This window comes from Eleutherodactylus coqui, chromosome 1 (genome assembly GCF_035609145.1).
Source record: "Eleutherodactylus coqui strain aEleCoq1 chromosome 1, aEleCoq1.hap1, whole genome shotgun sequence".
NCBI classification, from domain to species: domain Eukaryota; kingdom Metazoa; phylum Chordata; class Amphibia; order Anura; family Eleutherodactylidae; genus Eleutherodactylus; species Eleutherodactylus coqui.
In genome coordinates, this window is record NC_089837.1 from 245,954,817 (window position 1) to 245,975,193 (window position 20,377).

General features: G+C 41.9%; 1 protein-coding gene across 5 annotated transcripts in view; it reads left to right on the forward strand.

The window, feature by feature from the left end:
• Positions 1 to 20,377, forward strand: part of FIG4 (FIG4 phosphoinositide 5-phosphatase) — a 260,535-nt gene that overhangs the window by 61,856 nt on the left and 178,302 nt on the right. For 4 of the 5 annotated variants that reach the window (XM_066607721.1, XM_066607713.1, XM_066607706.1 and 1 more), the window contains exons 5-9: positions 2,753 to 2,909; positions 7,802 to 7,852; positions 11,194 to 11,345; positions 18,120 to 18,248; positions 18,896 to 18,996. In XM_066607721.1, the coding sequence (XP_066463818.1) occupies positions 2,753 to 2,909; positions 7,802 to 7,852; positions 11,194 to 11,345; positions 18,120 to 18,248; positions 18,896 to 18,996 (590 nt within the window). The remainder of the gene's footprint in view (positions 1 to 2,752; positions 2,910 to 7,801; positions 7,853 to 11,193; positions 11,346 to 18,119; positions 18,249 to 18,895; positions 18,997 to 20,377) is intronic. The other variant, XM_066607736.1, reaches the window with a different exon arrangement.

The window sequence follows — 20,377 nt, forward strand, 5'->3', positions numbered from 1 at the left end:
GGCACTGTAAAAGGATGGTGAGGGAGTATGTAGCCGATCGCACGACCGTCCTCGGTGACGCCTCTGCCCCCTACAACTACTGGGTGTCGAAGCTGGACACGTGGCCTGAACTCGCGCTGTATGCCCTGGAGGTGCTTGCTTGTCCTGCGGCTAGCGTCTTGTCAGAGAGGGTGTTTAGTGCGGCTGGGGGAATCATCACGGATAAGCGTACCCGCCTGTCAACCAACAGTGCCGACAGGCTTACACTCATCAAGATGAACAAAGCCTGGATTTCCCCAGACTTCTCTTCTTCACCAGCGGACAGCAGCGATACCTAAGCAATACGTAGGCTGCACCCGCGGATGGAAGCATTGTTCTCTATCACCATCAAAAACGTGGACCTTTTAGCTTCATCAATCTGTGTATAATATTCCTCCTCCTCCTCCTGCTCCTCCTCCTGAAACCTCACGTAATCACGCCGAACGGGCAATTTTTCTTAGGCCCACAAGGCTCAGTCATATAATTTTTGTAAACAATTTTTATACGTTTCAATGCTCATTAAAGCGTTGAAACTTGCACCTGAACCAATTTTTACTTTAACTGGGCTGCCTCCAGGCCTAGTTACCAATTAACCCTTTCCAATCCAATGTCGGGCCTGCCCCGACATCATAATTTCCCTCCACGGCTCCAATGTCGGGGCAGGCCCGACACTGCAGTGCAGGAGTGCATCTGCACCCGATCATCAGACACATCGGGTGCAGATACACTCCTGCACTGGTCCTCATCGAGGACCCCCTAGGAGAAGGCAGAAAGGGTTTTTAACCCTTTCTGCCTTCTCCTTTACACATTACATAGCGCTCAATCAGCTCTATGTAATGCATAGGGATTCCGGCCGGCCGGCGATCATGTGACCACTGGTGTTACCTGACCTCCGGCGGTCACATGAACTCCGAGATGGGAGCCTGCACTGTGGGACCTGCTTACCTGACCGGCGTCTTGCGCATTCTCCTTCTGTCTCCCAGCCCGGCGATCATGTGACCGCTAGGTGCCACCTGACCCCAGCGGTCACATGATCGCCGAGCCGGGAGGCAAAAGGAGAATGCGGAAGATGCTGGACAGGTAAGCAGGTCCCTCCACGGTGCAGTGAGCACCTGCACCCTCCTGAACTCTGTCAGTTCAGGAGGGTGCAGGGAAAATGTATTTTTTCTCACCCATTTTCCCCAGCTCCAATTTATTTGGAGCTGGGGAGAATGGGTGAGAAAAAATAAATGGATTGGAAAGGGTTAAGCCACATTAACCAATTCACCAATTTTTTGGGGCCCTCGCCTACAGTGTAATCCAATTAATTTTTTGCCCACCTGCATTACAGCTGACGTTACATCAGCTGTGCTGGGCACTGCAATGGGATATATTTATGTACCGCCGGTGGGTTCCAGGGAGCCACCCATGCTGTCGGTCCACACGGAGTTGTAACTACATGTGTCCACTTCTAAAGAAACCCAGTCTGACTGGGGCATGCAGTGTGGGCCGAAGCCCACCTGCATTTAACATGACATTACCTCAGCTGTGATGGGCAATGCTATGGGATATATTTATGTGCCGCCGGTGGCTTCCTGGCACCCACCCATGCTGTCGGTCCACAGGGACTTCACAATAGGGAGTTGTACTTGCCTGTGTCTATGAATTAAAAAGCCCGGTCAGGTTGGGGCATGCAGTGTGGGCCGAAGTCCACCTGCATTTAATCTGACGTTAGCTCTGCTGTCCAGGGCACTGCAATGGGATACATTTATGTACAGCCGGTGGGTTCCAGGGAGCCACCCATGCTGTGGGTGCACACGGAATTCCCATTGCGGAGTTGTACCTGCCTGTGACTATTTATAAAAAACCACGGTCTGACTGGGGCATGCAGACACCTTGACAGAATGAATAGTGTGTGGCACATAGGTTCCCCATTGCTATGCCCACGTGTGCAGCTCCTGATGGCGGTGACACAGGATTATATTTCTCATTGCTTCTGTACAGCATTGTGGGCTATCGTCCCGCCCCTTTTAAAGAGGGTCGCTGCCTAGCCGTGCCAACCCTCTGCAGTGTGTGCCTGCGGTTCCTCCTCATGGCAGACGCACTTATAAATAGACATGAGGGTGGCGTGGCATGAGTGCAGCTGAAGGCTGCGCAGGGACACTTTGGTGTGCGCTGTGGACACTGCGTCGTGCTGGGGGGGGGGGGGGTTGGGCAGCATGTAACCCAGGAGAAGTGGCAGCGGAGTGTTATGCAGGCAGTGTGCTTTGTTGGAGGTAGTGTGGTGCTTAGCTAAGGTATGCATTGCTAATGAGGGCTTTTCAGAAGTAAAAATTGCGAGCATCGGCGATCTACAAAAATGCTCGGGTCGCCCATTGACTTCAATGGGGTTCGTTACTCGAAACGAACCCTCGAGCATCGCGATAATTTCGTCCCGAGTAACGAGTACCCAAGCATTTTGGTGCTCGCTCATCTCTAATTAAAAATCAAATGTATTAAATGGAATGAATTGTTCAAGGTTATGACAACATTACGGACAACTAGTAACTATAGAAAAACACCTGCATGTCGAGGGGAAAAATGGCTGTTGCATATATATTTCCACTGGTTACACACAATCTGAGAATTGTAAGCATGTAGCCATCCTGCATTAGAATGTCAATCAAATCAGAATGGAGGCAAATAAAAATGATTTTTCAACACAATCCTGTTTCCATTCTTATGGTTATTTGATAAAATTATTTTCTTCTGAAAGGATTTGTCCAGTTTTTGGAAGGCTATTACATTGTGCTGATTACTAAGAGAAGAAAAATGGCTGACATTGGAGGTCATGCAATATACAAGGTAGAGGATACAAGTATGCTATACATTCCAAATGATTCTGTCCGAGTCACCCATCCTGATGAAGCCAGGTAACCAATTATTCCTAAAAGTTTTTATTGCAATAGCATACACATTTATATAAAACACTGAAGTAGTTCCATGTTTGAACCTATTTATCCTATATTAAATAAGGTTATCACTAGAGATGAGCGAGCATATTCCCTAAGGCAAACTACTCGAGCGAGTACTGCCTTATTTGAGTACCTGCTCGCTTGCCTCTAAAGAGGCCGGCAGGGGAGAGCGGTGAGTTGCGGGAGTAAGCAGGGAGGAGCCGGGGAGAGTGAGATCTCTCCCCGCCGCTCCCTGCCTGCACCCGAATATTTAGAGACGAGCGGGCAGGTACTCGCATAGGGCACTACTCGCTCGAGTAGTTTGCCTTAACGAATATGCTCGCTCATCTCTAGTTATCACCTTCTTCCTCATTCTCTTATTTTTGAATAGAATGCAAGTCCAAGCACTAAGGCCCATGCACATGGGTGTATTTGCATTGTGGAATCTGGAGCTGGCGTCCGCCTCTGGATTCCGCAGCAAATATTGACCATAAACAGGCTTGTTCTGTCTTCTTAAATGTTCCCACGGTGTGCAGTCTGACATTCAGTTTAACTATTTCTGTCTTCCAAATAAACAAACTGTTCTTCTTAATCTGACAGGTTTATTGGTTAACAGATCATAGCATACGACTGTGCATTCGGTGATTGTGGTAAAACTATAAGAACACAGATAATTGACATAAGTATGATTCATAGGAAGCATGCATAACATTACATAACAGTAACATGAAGGTACATGGTAAAATGGCTGCTATACATAGTATTGCATAGCTAACTAAACAGTTACAACTCCCTGAGTAACAACACAACTGACCACTGAACAGCTCTGCATAACATACTGTCTCAGAAACAAAGGTAGCTTTCTTACCAGATATACTTTTACAAGGATAGTGGAATTTGAAGAGGAGGCTGCAGAAGGCAAGTCTGTCTTGAAGCTGGAAGTTCCTCCTTTCCACAAAGCCTTGCAAACTACCCATAATACATTAGTCTTTATGACAGAAAAACAAGGTGTAATACATTTTAAAAACCGCTAGATGGCGCTGTAACCACTAAACACCTAAAATGGCTGCTATGTTACTTCGATTTCTGCTGGGCAGAACAATGCTATTGAAAACCGCTTTTCCATGTTCACGAGCGGAAATCAATTGCGATTTTTCTGCTCGTGGAGGGAAAATCACAGCATGTTCTATTTTACTGTGAAATCCGCACAGACTGCTTCTATTGAAGTCAATGAAAGCCATCCAATCCTCGCCCCGCAGTGGATCGAATGCGGACAGGCCACAGAATCCGCGTTATTTTCTAGTGACGGCACGGCATAATCTGTGCATGTGATAGCCGGCACATCCGCAATACAGATTATGAAATATCCGGACAGATATGCAGTAGTCACAGGGTCGGATTTTGTTGCGGGATCCCGCAAGCAGAATCCGACCCGGCCGTGTGCATTCAGCCTAAAGACTGCAGTAGTTTAATGTTTGTAATAATCACTTCTCAGGCTTACCACAAAAAAAAAATGCACTGCATTAAATACAGATGAATCAACTATTTAGCCAGCAAATTGGGGTCAAGCATATATTTCAAAAACTGTGTAGTTCTGGGTTTAGTCCTTCACATACAGAGTAGTAGCAGAGTGATAGTCATGTGGCACATAATGTAGATGCAGGGCTAAAACATATGCATATAGAGCTTCTTATCTTTCTCACACATGAATTCCATAAGTGTCCCACAAAAGAAGCTTGCAAGCTGAGAGATGGGGGAAAGGCGAATGATAGGGGCTCACTCATAGTCTATGGGGGTTTAAAATATACAGCAAATACGTGTGTTGCATGCGTATTTAACAGTGTACTGCATATTGCGCAGCCCCCGTACGCCCGTGACAGAGAGCTCATAGGCGTCGAGCACTTTGGTTGATGGTGTTCCCTCACACACCCATCTCACTCGATGATGTAACCTGACCGACTATGAAGGCTGAAGTAATCTAAAGAAATCCTATACATTACGGACTATGTGTGCATGAAAGAACTCGACTGGCCGGAGTGCTCCACGCTATCCTGTTCTCATTGCCCTATTTCTCAGCTTCCTAGTTTTTAGTTGGAAATTAGACAGAGTTAATCTGTGATTAAGATGAGGACACTGGTGACTCCATGTTCATGCATGTTCTAACCCTCCAGTCTTGTACATTATGTGCCGCATAAGGAAGGTGACTCACGGAAGTCTATCCATATGGCCCAATAGAGTAAAATCCAGAAAAATCCTCATCAAGGTCTGAGAATCTGAGCTCTTCCATATACTTCAGATAATCCAAGGCCTCTTAACTGCCATTCCACCGCTACTCTGTATGTGAAGGACTTGCGCCCGGAACTACGCACTGTAAACTTGAAATCTATGTTTGACCCTGATTTACTGGTGGATTCATTTGTACTTAATGGAGTGATCTTTATGCCGTAAGTGTGGGAAGGGTTGATTACAGGCAAAAAAGAAAACATTTTGTTAGTGCTCGGACTTCTGTTCTATTTGATGTGTTGTCCGCCTGGAAGTGCATATTCGTGGTGGTGGTGTAGATACCACTAGTACTAAAACATTTAACCCCTTGAGTGGGCGGTTTCCTACCACCCTGTCGTACCCACCAGGGCAGGTTTTTAAAATGGGCCAATCATTTAATTTCAACTAATTTTGCAGTTGCGTTCCAAGAGCCATAACTTTTTTTATTTTTCCATTGACACGGCCATATGAGGGCTTGTTTTTTGCGGGACAAGTTGTACTTTTTGATGCCATCATTTTTGGGTATATATAATGTATTGCATAACTTTTGTAAAAAAAATTTGTAGGGAGATTAGGGAAAAAAAGAAATTCTGCCATTTGTTTTTTGGATTTCATTTTTACGGCGTTCAACATGCAGAATAAATAACATGATAACATTATTCTCTGAGTCACACGATCCCGGCGATACCAAGTTTATACAGTTTTTTTTATGTTTTGCTATTTTTGTACATTTAAAACATTTTTTTAAAATGTTTGCTTTTGTGTCTCCACATTCCAAGAGCCGTATTAATTTTATTTTTCCATTGCCAGAGCTCTGAAAGGCCTTGTATTTTTGCAGGGTGAACTCTAGTCTTCATTTATCTAATTTTTAGGAACATGTAAAATTTTGATTGCTTTTTATCCCATTTTTTTCTAGGGGCAAGATTAACAAAGTCTGTAATTCTGGCATGTTTATTATTTTTATTTTTCACTGCGTTCTCTAAGCAGTATAAATAATATATTAAAGTAATTCCACAGGCCGGTATGATTATGCCAATACCAAGTTGTAATAGTTTTTTTTTCTTTTTCAGAATTTTTTCAGTTTAAAAAAAAAAATAAGTAATAAAAGTTTAAATCACCCCCCTTTTGCCAGATCTATAATAAAAAAAAATGTAAATCATAAAAGAAAAATACATATTTGGTATTGCCGTGTCTGTAAAAGTCCGATCTATCAAAGTAGTGCATTATTTACCCTGCACAGTGAACGTAGTCTGAAAAAAAATAACGCCAGAAATGCACTTTTTCAGTCACGCTGTCTCCAGAAAAAATGCAATAAAAAGGGATCAAAAAGTTGTATGAATTCCAAATAAGTACTAACAGGAACTACAGGACGTCCCGCAAAAAATGAGCCCTTGCTCAACTATGTCGATGGAAAAATAAAAAAGTTATTGCGCGCAGAAGATGCAGCAGAAAATAATTATTTAAAAAAAATGAAATGTCTTTGAAAAAAAATACAAGTACTACAGCAAAAAAAAAAAAACCTATACAAGTTTGGTATCATAGTAATCGTACCGACTAGAGATGAGCGAACGTACTCGGTAAGGCCGATTTTGCAATCGAGCACCGCGATTTTCGAGTACTTCACTACTCGGGTGAAAAGTACTCGGGGGCGCTGTGGGTGAGCGGGGGGTTGCAGAGGGGAGTGGGAGGGAGAGAGAGCTCCCACCTGTTCCTCGCTGCTACCCCCTGCTCCATCACGCCCCGCCCCACAGCGCCCCCGAGTACTTTTCACCCGAGTAGTGAAGTACTCGAAAATCGCGGTGCTCGATTGCGAAATCGGCCTTACCGAGTACGTTCGCTCATCTCTAGTACCGACCCATAGAATAAAGTTATCATGTCATTTTTGTTGCAGTTTGTGCGCCGTAGAAACAAGACGCACTGAAAGATGGTGGAATGTCATTTTTTTTTCATTTGTAACAGTTTTTCAGTACATTATATGGTATATTAAATAGTACCATTGAAAAATACAACTCGTTCCGCAAAAAACAAGCCCTCATGCAGCGATGTTGATAAATAAATAAAGGAGTTATGATTTTTTAAACAGGATGTAAAAAAGGAGAAGTGGAGAAAAAAAAAGGAGGCCGAGTCATTAAGGGGTTAAATAATATACTAACCTCTTTCTCTGGGTCATTACAATGCAGGGTTGTAATTTTTTACAAAGTTAAAAGGGAGAAAAGTGTTTTCATTTTTTTTTTTTTCATTTTTTTTTTTTAAAGCAGTGCAGGAGTTTGAAATTAGAAGCGGGAGATTGCCAGTAGATTGGTAATATCTCTCTGCTTCTTATTTCAAAGTACTGCACTATTCTATGAGGGACTGTACAGGCAGAGCAAACTGCCACAGCTTGTGGCATTGTGCTCTTCGGGTCCCATAGTGATACATAGCCTGGAAATCTTCTGGGCTGTATCACTATGGTCAATGGAATTCGTCTTGGAAAAAAGGGGTTATTATTGCCAAAGAACCTTTATCATATTTTTGTGTTTTAGTATTAATCTCTACATTTTTATTATTTTTGTAGGCTACATTAATAACCTTTTTGACAGCTCACAAATGCTGATTTTGTTTGATTTTAGATATTTAAGAATATTCCAAAATGTAGATCTGTCTAGCAATTTCTACTTCAGGTACAGTACTGTGCAAAGCCTTTTCCCTACTATTCCAGTAGTGGAATGATTGTTTTTTTTGAACTGTATGAAAGGAAGTCTGTCTTGTGAAATTAACTTTAGTAACTATTGGCATGATGAGATGTGGAGGGGCATGATACCATGATTTCTTCTGGCAGAGCTTGCAACGCAGAGAAATCTTTCTTCTTCTACCATGTGCACTGTAGGCAAATGAGGCCGAGACCGTCGAGATAGGCGGGCCGCTCAGACTCATCCTCTGCTTCTCCTCTCTCGGTCTTGAGATTGACAGCTCCCTTCTGCATGCATTAAAGATTTCTGACAGCACTAATAGTTGTAATTTCACAAGACTTCCTCTCCATTATGTCTTTAAATATAGAGCCACTCATAATTTTTCCTGTAGCTCCTGTCACATAGCAGAAAAATATGGAAATAGGACTGGTGAGCAACATAACTGCTTTGTTTGTTAGATTCTCCTAAATGTATTGATATTGTGTAAATGTAATCAGTGTGTGCTTATTTGTAGCAAATTGTGTTAATTAGGTTGCAGGTTTTCTTCTAATGCATCATCTTTGACAAAGACCAGTGTAAAAGATATATTTTTATAAATGCTTTACAAAAATCATTTTGCATGACCTCATATGTATCATCATATGTAGCAACAAAAAATAAAATTGAAAGTAGCCCAATTAAAACTACATAGAAAAACCAAGTTCATGGACTTTACTATGAAATATATACAGTAATCAGGTCTAGCAACTTAAAATGTGATACCGGGAGTGTTGAAGGATATTTGGAGAAGGCACTCACTTTACACAACTTTTTAATGTACTTTGTTCCATTTCTCCATCATTTTCAAGATATTATGCTGCCTTCACATCTGCAGCGCGGATTTAGTTTTCCTGCCCAAATGGGTCCGTCTTATGACAGAGCTGAACAGGGATGAACGGCCCCCATTGACTATAACGGGGTCTGTTTGGTTTCTGCTCTGCCGACCGGCATTTTACCAGAAGGCAAAGCTATGCATGCAGCACTTTCTTACGGTATTTTTCGCCGGAACATCTGACAAGAAGTTCCAACGCAGATGTGAACCCATAGTTTGCTGTAATGGAATGAAAACCTTGCAGAGACTGACAAAACTTTTACAATTCTAGTCTTGCTCTCTTTTTAGAAGTGCATACAAAAGTATAGGCAATGCTCTGTGAGCTAAATACATATACAGAAGCTGTACAAATCTTAGTTTGCTACAGTGTATTGTTTTGCAGTCTAGATTACATACAACCATTTCCTCTTAGGCCACTTTCACACGGTCGAGAAAATTACGCAGGATTTGTGCTTTACGGGATGCACAAATCTCGCACAAATATGTTGGTTTTTTATGCTTGCCTTGCTTTTTTCCCCTTGTATAGTGGCATGTCCTATTTTTGGCTGTTCCCTCAAAATGCCTCGCCCATTGTTTTCAATGGGGCTGGCAAAAACATTGCATAGTCTGCGAGGTGCATGCAAGTGCGATGTGAGGTTTCCCATTGAAAGCAATGGGAAACACTTGCTGATCCTCTGGTGTGGCTAAAAGCTGCTCCGGAGGATTGCTACTTTCTTGAAGTGATGCTAGGCATTTTTAACACAAAAACATCTCGCAGCCACAGGGACAATGGATGTTGGCGAGCTTGATATTGGGCCAAATTTCACGACCCGACATCACATTCACCTGTGTAATTGAACTGATGGGATGCCTACGCAATAGGGGTCAGGCCTCTGCTTGCAAGAGCTTACATACTAATACAGTGGGGGGAAAAGTATTTAGTCAGATACCTAAAAGTTCTCCCACTTAAAAAGATGAGAGGCCTGTAATTGACATCATAGGTAGACTTCAACTATGAGAGACAACATGAGAAAACACATCCAGAAAATCACATTGTCTGATTTTTAACAAATTTATTTGCAAATTATGATGGAAAATAAGTATTTGGTCACCTACAAACAAGCCAGATTTCTGGGTCTCACAGACCTGTAACTTCTTTTTTAAGAGGCTCCTCTGTCCTCCACTTATTATTACAAATACATGTACCATTAAAATTATTTTTTTGGCAGAAGTTGGAATGAAGATTCAGTGCAGGCAGGGTAGGGTTAATAATTCAGTTGCAGAGTAATAGATGCGCATACCATTGAAATGAAAGTTACATAAAATTGCATTTACTACTTAGCTGGACTCTGTTATGTACTTACAGTTCTTGAATGCAGTAAACAAGAGTGTTGTTCACTGATATAAAACAGGTATTTTTGAGAATTGTGTGTACTTGCAGCACAAGGTCTAGTTGACAATTGTAGAACTTCATTTCAATGATTAACCTCTATTAATATAAAAAATACACAGAAAACTTCAAGGTCTCTATTACATGAGGGCTAGCGGCCACAAATGGCTTTCATGATTACTGTTAACTACTCAGCGGAACTTGCAAGTTCATTTGCTGTCCAGAAATTACCTGCAAATCACAAGTAATAGCCGTGCTGGTATAAGGGCCCCTTTACATGGAACGATTATCGTTCAGTAAATTACTGGATTGTGCAAAGCTGATCGCTCGTTGTTCTGTCATTGGCCATGTTAACACTGAATAATAATTAATTTGCTCATCGTCTAGTTTATGCGGGCATAAAAGCCTTCCGATAATCGATTGTAATCTCATGTAAACAGGTAATTATTCTTCTATGAATGACTGCTTGTTAACTCTGAATGGAGGTGGAAGACCGGAAGAGATTTCCAGCGGGCTCAGTGAGCGATAATCGTTGGGATGACTGTCGGGCTTTTAAGCACTCAACAGTTCTCCTTCGTACAAGGACCCTAAAGTCCCTTTTAGATGGGATGATAGTCATCTAAACAACTGCACGAGCGCTGACATCACTGCTTTGGTCTTTGGCGCTTGTGTAGAGTATTTTAGGCAGGCTGATCACTGCTGGATCTCTGTCTTCTTGGTTGGCGTTTCACCTTTTACGTGAAGCGCTGAGCGGCGAACATTTACACTGAGTGAAAATCCAGTGATGTTTTTTATACTGACTGAAAGTCAGCAATAATGAGAAGGGAAGGAATGGTAAACTATTTTTTTCTTGCATTTACATGGGACGATTATTGGTCAATTTCATTTGAACGATAATCATCCTGTTTTAAATGGCCCTTCATGCAAATAGCTGGGTCAGTGAGAGGTTGGCTAATTATTGGTTATTGTGATTTTATCATATATCATAGATTTCTTCTGTCCGTTAGGATATATGCAGCCCTTCAGTTTTCCCATTTAACTCTTCTTCCTTCTAAAATGTTAACAACTCTTTGCATTGGTTCCCGATTTCAGCTACAGTTACGACTTAAGTCATTCACTTCAGCACAATCATATAATCCTCCGAATGCCCACTGAGATGATGAAATCTGAGATGACAACTCAGACACGCCAGGAAGGATTTGATATATTTGAAGATGAAGCATTAAGCAGTCATGGAGGAAGTAGTGAGTAGATTTCATTTTTGTTCATTGCTTAGTTTTTTTATTTACATATTTCTAACAAATTGTTGTATTTATACGAAAATAATAAATCAGAACATGTTCAAATCTACAGTTAATTTCAGGAAACACCACTGGGGAACATATATCTGTGTGTTAGGCTGGCTGCACACCAACGAATTTGCATTGCGGAATCCGTAGTCGTCATCCACACCGCGCATTCGTAGCAAATACCGTCCATAGTATGTTATAGAAAAACGCTTTTTCTTGCATACCCGCGGAAAGAAGTTGTGGTTTCCACAAGCAGAGGAAAGATTGCAGCCTGCTCTATTTCCGTGTGGTGTCTGCATGAACTGCTTCCATTAGAGTCGGTGTAAGCCATCCGACCTGCAGCCCGTACGCAATTGACATTACAGACAGGTCGCAGATTCCGCATCATTGCCTAATGACGGTGCATGAGGGTAGGGGGGAGCTGTACTGCGCATGTCCAACGGCGAGCCGCCGGGTCCACCCACAGTACAGCTGAAGAGTAGAAAAGACAGGTATGTGCGGATGCCGGCCAGGAACAGGGTCGCATTCCACTGCAGGCTCCCACATGTGTGTACAGTCCTTTTTTTGTTTTTCTCAAATGGAAAATGCTTATAAGGCATTGTATTTGTCCACAGAGATAAAATTCTCATGGCTTAATAGTGAATGTGCAGGAGTGATAGGGCGGTTTTATACAAAGCATTATTTAGAAGAATCACTGCAGCTAGATGTAAGTCATTAGGGAAACATGAAAAAACACTACAAAGTGCAAATTTTTTCCTCCACTATTTTCCTCAATGTCACAGTGTCCGTTCCATTTAGATTTTTAAATACCACTGTCTCTAGGTGAGGCATTTTTGTTCAAGATTTTTTCACATAAACCTTTCCAGTTAAAATGCACGAGTGTTAAAATAAAAACAAAAGTTTTTTTAAATTAAACCTTAAAGCATAAAAATGGTTATCGAAAAAAAATGCAAGCAGCAAATGTGAAAAAATATATATTTATATTCTACTTATACACACATCCGTTAAGAACTGCCCTATTTTGTTCTTTCCCCCCTAGCCATTTATAATACCAAGATGTACATCACAGCAGCCAGATACAACTACGGTCCTACTTCACTGCTGCAGTGTATCCCCTACAAAAGCCCATCGATAGAATCCTGATGCTGACTCCTTCCCCAGCATTTGTTTGTGAATAACACATTAAGCTGCGCCTCGCTCATTGATTTCGATGGGGCAGGAAACGCATCGCACCGCGTGTGATGTGCATGCGATGCAAAGGTTTCCCATTGAAAACAATGGTAACACTTGCTGATCCTCCCTGAAGTGATTTGTGGGGAAATCGCACATTGGCAAGCGCAAATATTGGGCCGAGTTTAATGTGTTGACAATACACTCGCCTATGTGAAATTAGCCTCGGTGTCTGTTTCTGGGGATAGCCAGTTATGGTGCGTACTATAAAGTTTGTTTCTAAACAAACGTCTGGTTATACTCTGTATCTTAGTAACTTCCTTCACTCTTCTGCCAGTCAGCTGAGAGAGCAGACTGACTGATGTAAGCAGCTAATGTGGAAACTGTGAAGGATGCTTAGGCTTTATGCACACAGCTGTGACAGACTCCGCAAGTGGAATACCCTAGCGGAGTCTGTCACGGCGCTTCCCCCCCCCCTTCTCCAAAGACCCCATACTTACCTCTGGATCGGCCGCGCATGCACAGTAGGTGCCAGCACTGTCACGCGGTCGGCGGGTCATGCATTCACACTATACTTCAGCCGTGCTACAGCGGAAAAATAGCGTGACGGGCGGCTTCCATTGACTACATGCCGCGGGTTATTCCACCACGGAATTCCGCAGCGTGTATATTGAGCTATAAGGTTCAATAGAACCTAAGAGCTGGGGGGAAATGCCGTGGATTTCCACCGCGTAAAACGCGGCAGAAATCCGGCCGTGGGCATTAGGCCTTAGTGTTGAAGACCTATCTGCATAGGTCACCAATAATTGATCGGTGGAGCTGCACCACTAAGGATCCGTGCCGATCAGCTGTTCGTTGGGTTGCTGTCAAAGTGGACAGCGCTGGAAGCAGGTAGCCCTGTCATCATTGCATTGGCTTGGGTTGGTACTGCAGGCACAGCACCCATTGAATTCAGTGGGAGCGGCGGTTGCAGTACCAACCAGGGCCTCTGCAATGCAGACAGATCTATATGCCTCCAGTGCTATCCACACTTACGACTAACACAGCAAACAGCTGATTGGTGGGGATCCCTTGTGGTAGACCCCGCTAATCATCTGTTGATGTCCTATTCTGAGGATGGGTTATCAACAGCATAATTCCAAGGAAACCCCTTAATGACTGCTCATATGTTTTTTGACAGTGGCTATTAAAAGGCTTCATTCTGCAGCATTAGAAGCCCGATGTGGGTGTTACGGGGGCAGCAGGTGCTCGGCTGTTGGACAGGCTGGCACTTGCTCTAATAGTGGGGATCAAAGAGAACTTCGATTCCTGCTTTTTAACCCTTTACGAACCACACTCAATATGATTCTGACATGTAAAAGGCTGACAGAGGGGTTTCTATGGCACCCGGAGGCTTGGATATAGCCTCTTGGTCTGCCAGCTATGGCGGCCTCTAAGGCTCAGCCTGTGGCTTTCTAATGCACTACTATACTAAAATATGGTAGTGTATTAGAAGAATGATAAGATATGTTGATAATAGAGATGAGCAAACGTGCTCGGCCACGCCCCTTTTTCGCCCGAATACCGCGATTTTCGAGTACTTCCGTACTCGGGCGAAAAAATTCGGGGGTCGCCGTGGCGGCGCGGGGGGTTGCAGGGGGGAGAGGGAGAGAGAGAGGGCTCCCCCCTGTTCCCTGCTGCTACCCCCCACGCCGCCACGCCTCTCCCCGCCCCCCGGCGCACCCGAGTACTTTTCACCCGAGTAGTGAAGTACTCGAAAATCGCGGTATTCGGGCGAAAAAGGGGCGTGGCCGAGCACGTTCGCTCATCTTTAGTTGATAATCAAAAATAATAAGTTAAAGTACTTAATAAATTGTAAAAAAGTGATAAAAATAAATAGATCAAAACTCCACCTTTCCTCTTTTACTATATTAAAAAGAAAAAATAAATAAAACAATCTCACATGTGGTATCGCCGCATTTGTAATGATCCAGAGTACATTATTTAACCCGCACAGTGCATGCCATGAAAAAAAAAAATGCAAAAAACATGACGAAAAAAACTAATTTTGCCCAGCTCGCCCTTGTAGATGGAAAAATGTAAAAGTGCTATAGTTCTTGGAATGTGACAAAACAAAAGCAAATCTTTAAAGAATTTTTTTTTGTTAACTTATTTTTTCCCCAAAAAATTACAATAATGGCAATACATTAAAAAAAACTTTGTCACCAGAATAGTGTTGACCCAGAGAATAATGCTATCACATTATTTTGCACACTGAACGCCGTAAAAATGAAAGCCAGAAAACAAATGACAGAATTTCTCCCCCTACCCCCCACCCCCCCCACAAAAAAGTAACAAAAGCTATACAGTACATTATATGTACTCAAAATGATGCCATTAGAGAATACAACTTGTCCCACAAAAAACAAGATTTCATAATGCTGTGTCGACGGAGAAATTTAAGTTATGGCTTCTGGAATGCAATCCTAAGAAAAAAACGTGTGAAACATTAAAACCGTCATTAAGATAGAAACAGGCTTAGCCGCTAAAGGGTTAAGAGATCCACTAATGCAGCACACTGTTATGAATGAGTTACAGCCTAAAGTGAGCTTCCATGGAGGGATCTCAAGCTGAACTTCGCACCAGGGCCATAAGCTTTTAACTATTCTCCTGTGGAAGTGAACTTCTGGTTCTTTTCTTGTTATTTTGGTAGCACAATGCCACTACAGCGTCATTGTGGGAACTTTTCTCTATCTTCCCCAACCATGTACACATCCTCCTATGACATAATGTGGATTCACTAACTGTTGCTGACTTGATACAAATGAGATCTTCAGTTAGGTTTACAGGTTGGCGGTTGTACATGTTAATATTGGCCTGCTGATGGGGGTGGTTTGTAGAGATGAGCAAGCATACTCGCTAAGGGCAATGCTCGATCGAGTAGTTGTCATCAGCGAGTATGCTCGCTCATCTCTAGTGGTTTGCAACATCAGAATATTTTTCATCATGCAAACCTTTAATGCTGCATGTCATTGCATCTCCGTTAAGCGATTACATAAGGGGCTAATTAGAATTCTATTTCACTGCCTGTTTTGAAGATGATTAAACATTGTTGAAAAATGAAAAGGATTTAATGAAGCATGCTGAGTTTTTTCAGTGACTGAATCTTCCCACCATTCTGAAATCATTTGACATAGTAAGGTATGATTTGTTTGGCTGTAGTATTTTGATTCGGCCAATCCACTACGTTTTCCTGGTCTTAAGCATCATGCAGCCCATCCTAGTTACATTCTAGTGCGACTGGTGGTCATTTTAATGTTACAAAAGTGATTACCCCTAGATAAAACGTGCATCTATAGATAATTTATATATTTAATTACATTATAATTAAAGGCAATTAGGAATTCATTTTATTATTTCATTTCCTGGAGAGCTTCTTTAATTGTGTATTGGTTCCAAACTAATAGTGATTAATGGTACATAACTAAATATGCCATCAATATGTGATTGGTTTAGGTCTGACGCCTGGGATCATTACACTATGAAGGTATTTTAACACAGCTCCAATTCATTTGAGTAGTGGAAAAAATGACCAAAGTGTAACTTTTGGCATTATTAGGCCTATTGTCCACGGGAAAATTCAGGCCCATGCGGATTCTCCATGCAGAATCCTGCCGCGGATCCCTTCCTTCCCGCTGACATGAGGCCAGAAAATACTTCACACTTACCTGTCCGGACGCTGTGGATCTCCCCTACGTCGCGGCCGGATCTTACTTCTTCGGCCTGGCGGATGTGCTCGGCATGCTGGCGGTGTGTCGAGCACATGCACCATGCACATTTTGTTCTTAAATTCCTGCTTTTCCGCAGTTCCACGGCAGAGCAGAAATTCAGCTGCGGGTGTGCCGCGGATACGGACAGCTTCAATAGGCTTCAGTGGAAGCTGCCGGAGCCGTCCGTGCGGTAGACCTACAGGAAAATGGAGCATGCTGCGATTTATTTCCGTGCATGCAACCCGCACGCCTGGAAGAAATCCCATCCGCATGCTTGTAGCTGCCCTATGGATGCTAATGCATCCCTATGGGCAGCAAGACGCAGTGCGGGGGCCACGTGTGATTTTATAAATAAAATCCGCCCGTGGACATAGGGCCTTAAACAGTACTTGCCGTCTTTAGAAATACCAATGTTGTAAAATGTTTGGTGAATGCAGATAAATGAAAACATGATAATAATCCATTCCAGAGCCATACAAAGAAAACATTGTTGCTGAAAGGCAGATGCAAACTGTACATGTTTAAAAATGACAATGTATTTAACGTCTATTGTACCTGTGCCAGTTTCCGTTCGCATTCAAAAAACAAGGGAATGGAAAATAATGTCCGCAGCGCCCCCATACTGTGCAGCATTGCAATGCATACAGGGAACCGTGGACTTCACCAAAACCCACAGAATATAATTCTAAAGATTCTGCCATTACATGTAGACAAATACAATGACTTGCAGGCACTAAAACTTGATTACTATGCTAATTTACCACAATCAGGCAATGTTCCAGATGATGATTAAGAGAAAAATAAAAATTTAACTTTTTATTAACTTTCAGCCATATTTTCAGCTCTAGAAATGTTCACTGCATGTATTAAGGCCCATTTACACAGGACTAGATGAGCGAGTATACTCGCTAAGGCTAACTACTCGAGCGAGTAGTGCCTTAGTCGAGTATCTGCCCACTCGTCTCTAAAGATTCGGCGGGGTGCGGCGGGGGAGAGCGGGGAGGAACAGAGGGGAGATCTCTCTCTCCCTCTCTCCCCCCTGCTCAGCGCCGCAACTCACCTGTCACCCGCTCCGGCAGCCGAATCTTTAGAGATGAGTGGGGAGATACTCGGCTAAGGCACTACTCACTCGAGTAGTTAGCCTTAGCAAGTATGCTCGCTCATCTCTACACAGGACTAAGAGTGTTTAAAATTCCATTGCATTGTATACTTTAGGACTGACGAGTTGTGAAACATTCAAGTTAAAAACTCAGTTTTCAGAAACAGTGGACTTTGATCATTCTTTCCCCGAGCTCTTCAATTGAAGCTCCGTGCACAGGACCCTTAATCTCTTCTGGGATTATCATTCTTCCCCTTTAAGTGAATGTGATGTTTTCTTTCTTGAAGATGCACAAGGTTAGAAGAACATTTATCGGGAAGTATTGCAGCTTTTCTAGACCATTTTTTTAGATTGTATGGACAGTGTTTCATAACTGGTAATATCTGCTACTTCAGTTATTGTTTGCAATATTTAGGGAATTCCTTCTGCTACCACTATGTGTTACCGATACGTTCATTAGTGCATCTTCTGACATTGAAATAAATGTGTTTCAGTAGGAGAGTTACTGTTTTATATTATAGAATTGCTAGTAGCACATATTACTGGGACACCAAATTCTGCTATTTCTGATGAAGTTTTGCAAACAAGAAAAAAAATTAAAATGGAGATATGATTTCTGGTATTTTGAATATGTGGGAAAAAAAGTTGATATACTCTTCAGACTAATCGGTTTTGAATTGTAATGTGAATGTATTTTTTAAAACCTTTTAGGCATCTTTGGGATATGCAGTGAGCCCTACATGAAGTATGTATGGAATGGTGAACTCCTGAAGTGCATCAAAAACATTGTTCATCGAGATTGGCTGCTTTATATCATTCATGGATTTTGTGGACAATCCAGTATCCTTTCCATAGCTGAAGAATGATGGATCGCACTATAGTACATAGTGCGAAATATACTAGATTAGGTTATGTTCACATGTGGCAGATTTGGTGCGGATTTTCCCCAATAGAAGAATCCAGACCACAATTTGCACCATATGTTTCGAACTTTGATCTGGATCTATAGTAAACGTAACCCTTTCCAATCCACTGTCTGACGTCTGAAGACATTCTGATTGAAGACTGTACACAGCTTCAATGTTAGAAGACGACTGGCAGGGTATTCTTACTGTATATAACTGGCCGCTCTGTTGTCGGGGGCCTCTCCAGCATGTCCCATACCGCAGTACTGGTTCTAGCCAGCAGATAGTGCCATTGTATAATGGCAGAAAGAGAAAACCCCCTAGGAAACCCGGAATCCAAAATTGGATTGCAAAGGGTTAACAGCTTCACTTGAAAGTGTGAAGTCTGCTGTGGATCCACATCACAATCCCCTGCACCAAATCTGACAAGTGTGAACATACCCTTACCCTCTGAAGTGTGATAGAAAACAATTATTTATAAGCTGTATGCCGTTGGAATGATTTTCTATAGGTAATAGTATAAACATTACTGCACTAAAAATGTGTATGCACCCTCTTGTTTACCTTAATAAATATTTTAAGAATTATTAATTTATGGTCGACCAATCTACGTAACTCTTATGGCCAGAAGATCAAGTAAATTTGCGGGGACTCGTTTTTTAAAGAGGGGAGCAAATTGTGAGGTAATAAACCAAGCTTTGATAACTAATTATTTGGATGCCATTTGTTTTTATAGTAAAGAGAAACAACCTGTGATCATGAGCATATGATAAGGTGTTCTTCTATCTAGCTGTTGTACAGTACAAGCGATGTCCTAGTATTACAAGAAATACATTTTGTGGGTCATCATAGAGCTTGATGCACTTGTATATCTGAGTTCTAAGGCTGTGGGGAGCATAGAGGGAGGTTGTTAGGAGAGGTGCATGTATATGAAGTTGGGAGGGTGCATAATTGTTATTTAGGGAGATCATATCCTAAAAAATATTTCATTTTACCTAAAATGTTTTTTGCTGAAAGATCAATCTAAAGTGATGGCCAGTTGGGATCCCCTTTCTTTATAATTTGCGGTTTAATGCCTATAGATAACAAGATGGACAACAGGGAGTGAGTTTTGCCTCATGCTGCCCATAGAAGTTAATGTGGAAAAAGAAGGAAGACCGCAGCAAATATTTCCACAGACCTGCTTCTGCAACTAATAGTGAGGGGAGGTACACTGCTCAGTGCTTTGGTGTTCTCAATAATTATGTTATTTGTGTGTGTGAGCTAGAGTGCAGTTTATAGAACACCGTATAATAGATACATACCACCAGTTGAGAGAAAACTGAACGTACAACCTGTAGAGGGGAAAACTAATAATAAATGCAGGATATGGTCATACACTGGCCAGAATTAGCGTTTATTCATCATGCAGACACACTGCAGCTTATTTGGAAAATTCAGGTAAACTTTAAACCCTTATGGACATGGCCTATTTTGGCCATAAGGACATGCTGTTTTTGTTTTTCAACTCCATTTTTAAAAAGCCCAAACTTTCTTTTTCCATCGAAATAGCTATATAAAGGCTTATTTTTTGCGTGGTGAACTATAGTTTTTATTGGTACAATTTTCAGGGGTACATACAATGTATTGTAAAACACATCAATTCTGTCTCTATTTAATTTTTTCAAAGCATTAATCTTAAAGCACAAATGGGCTGGTGTGGGCTGGTGCGATTACAGAAATACCAAAGTGTGTTGTTTGTGTGTGTGTATATATAAATTTTCAGGTTTTCCGTTTTTGCACAATAAAAATCTTATTTTTGGGGGAATTTTTTTTATTGTTCCGTGGATTGAGCTCTGTGAGGGCTTGTTTTTTGCGTGATGAGCTGTAGTTTTTATAGGTACCGAATTTAGGCACATGTGGCTTTTTTGGTCACTTTTTGTTTTTATTTTATTTTTTGATCATTTTATTATTAGTTATAGTATCTGCCCTGTAGGATAAATAGTCTGTTCGGTTTATTGTACAGGTCGTTACAGATGTGATACCAAATAAAAAAGAATTCGCTTTGTATTAAAAAAAAACACT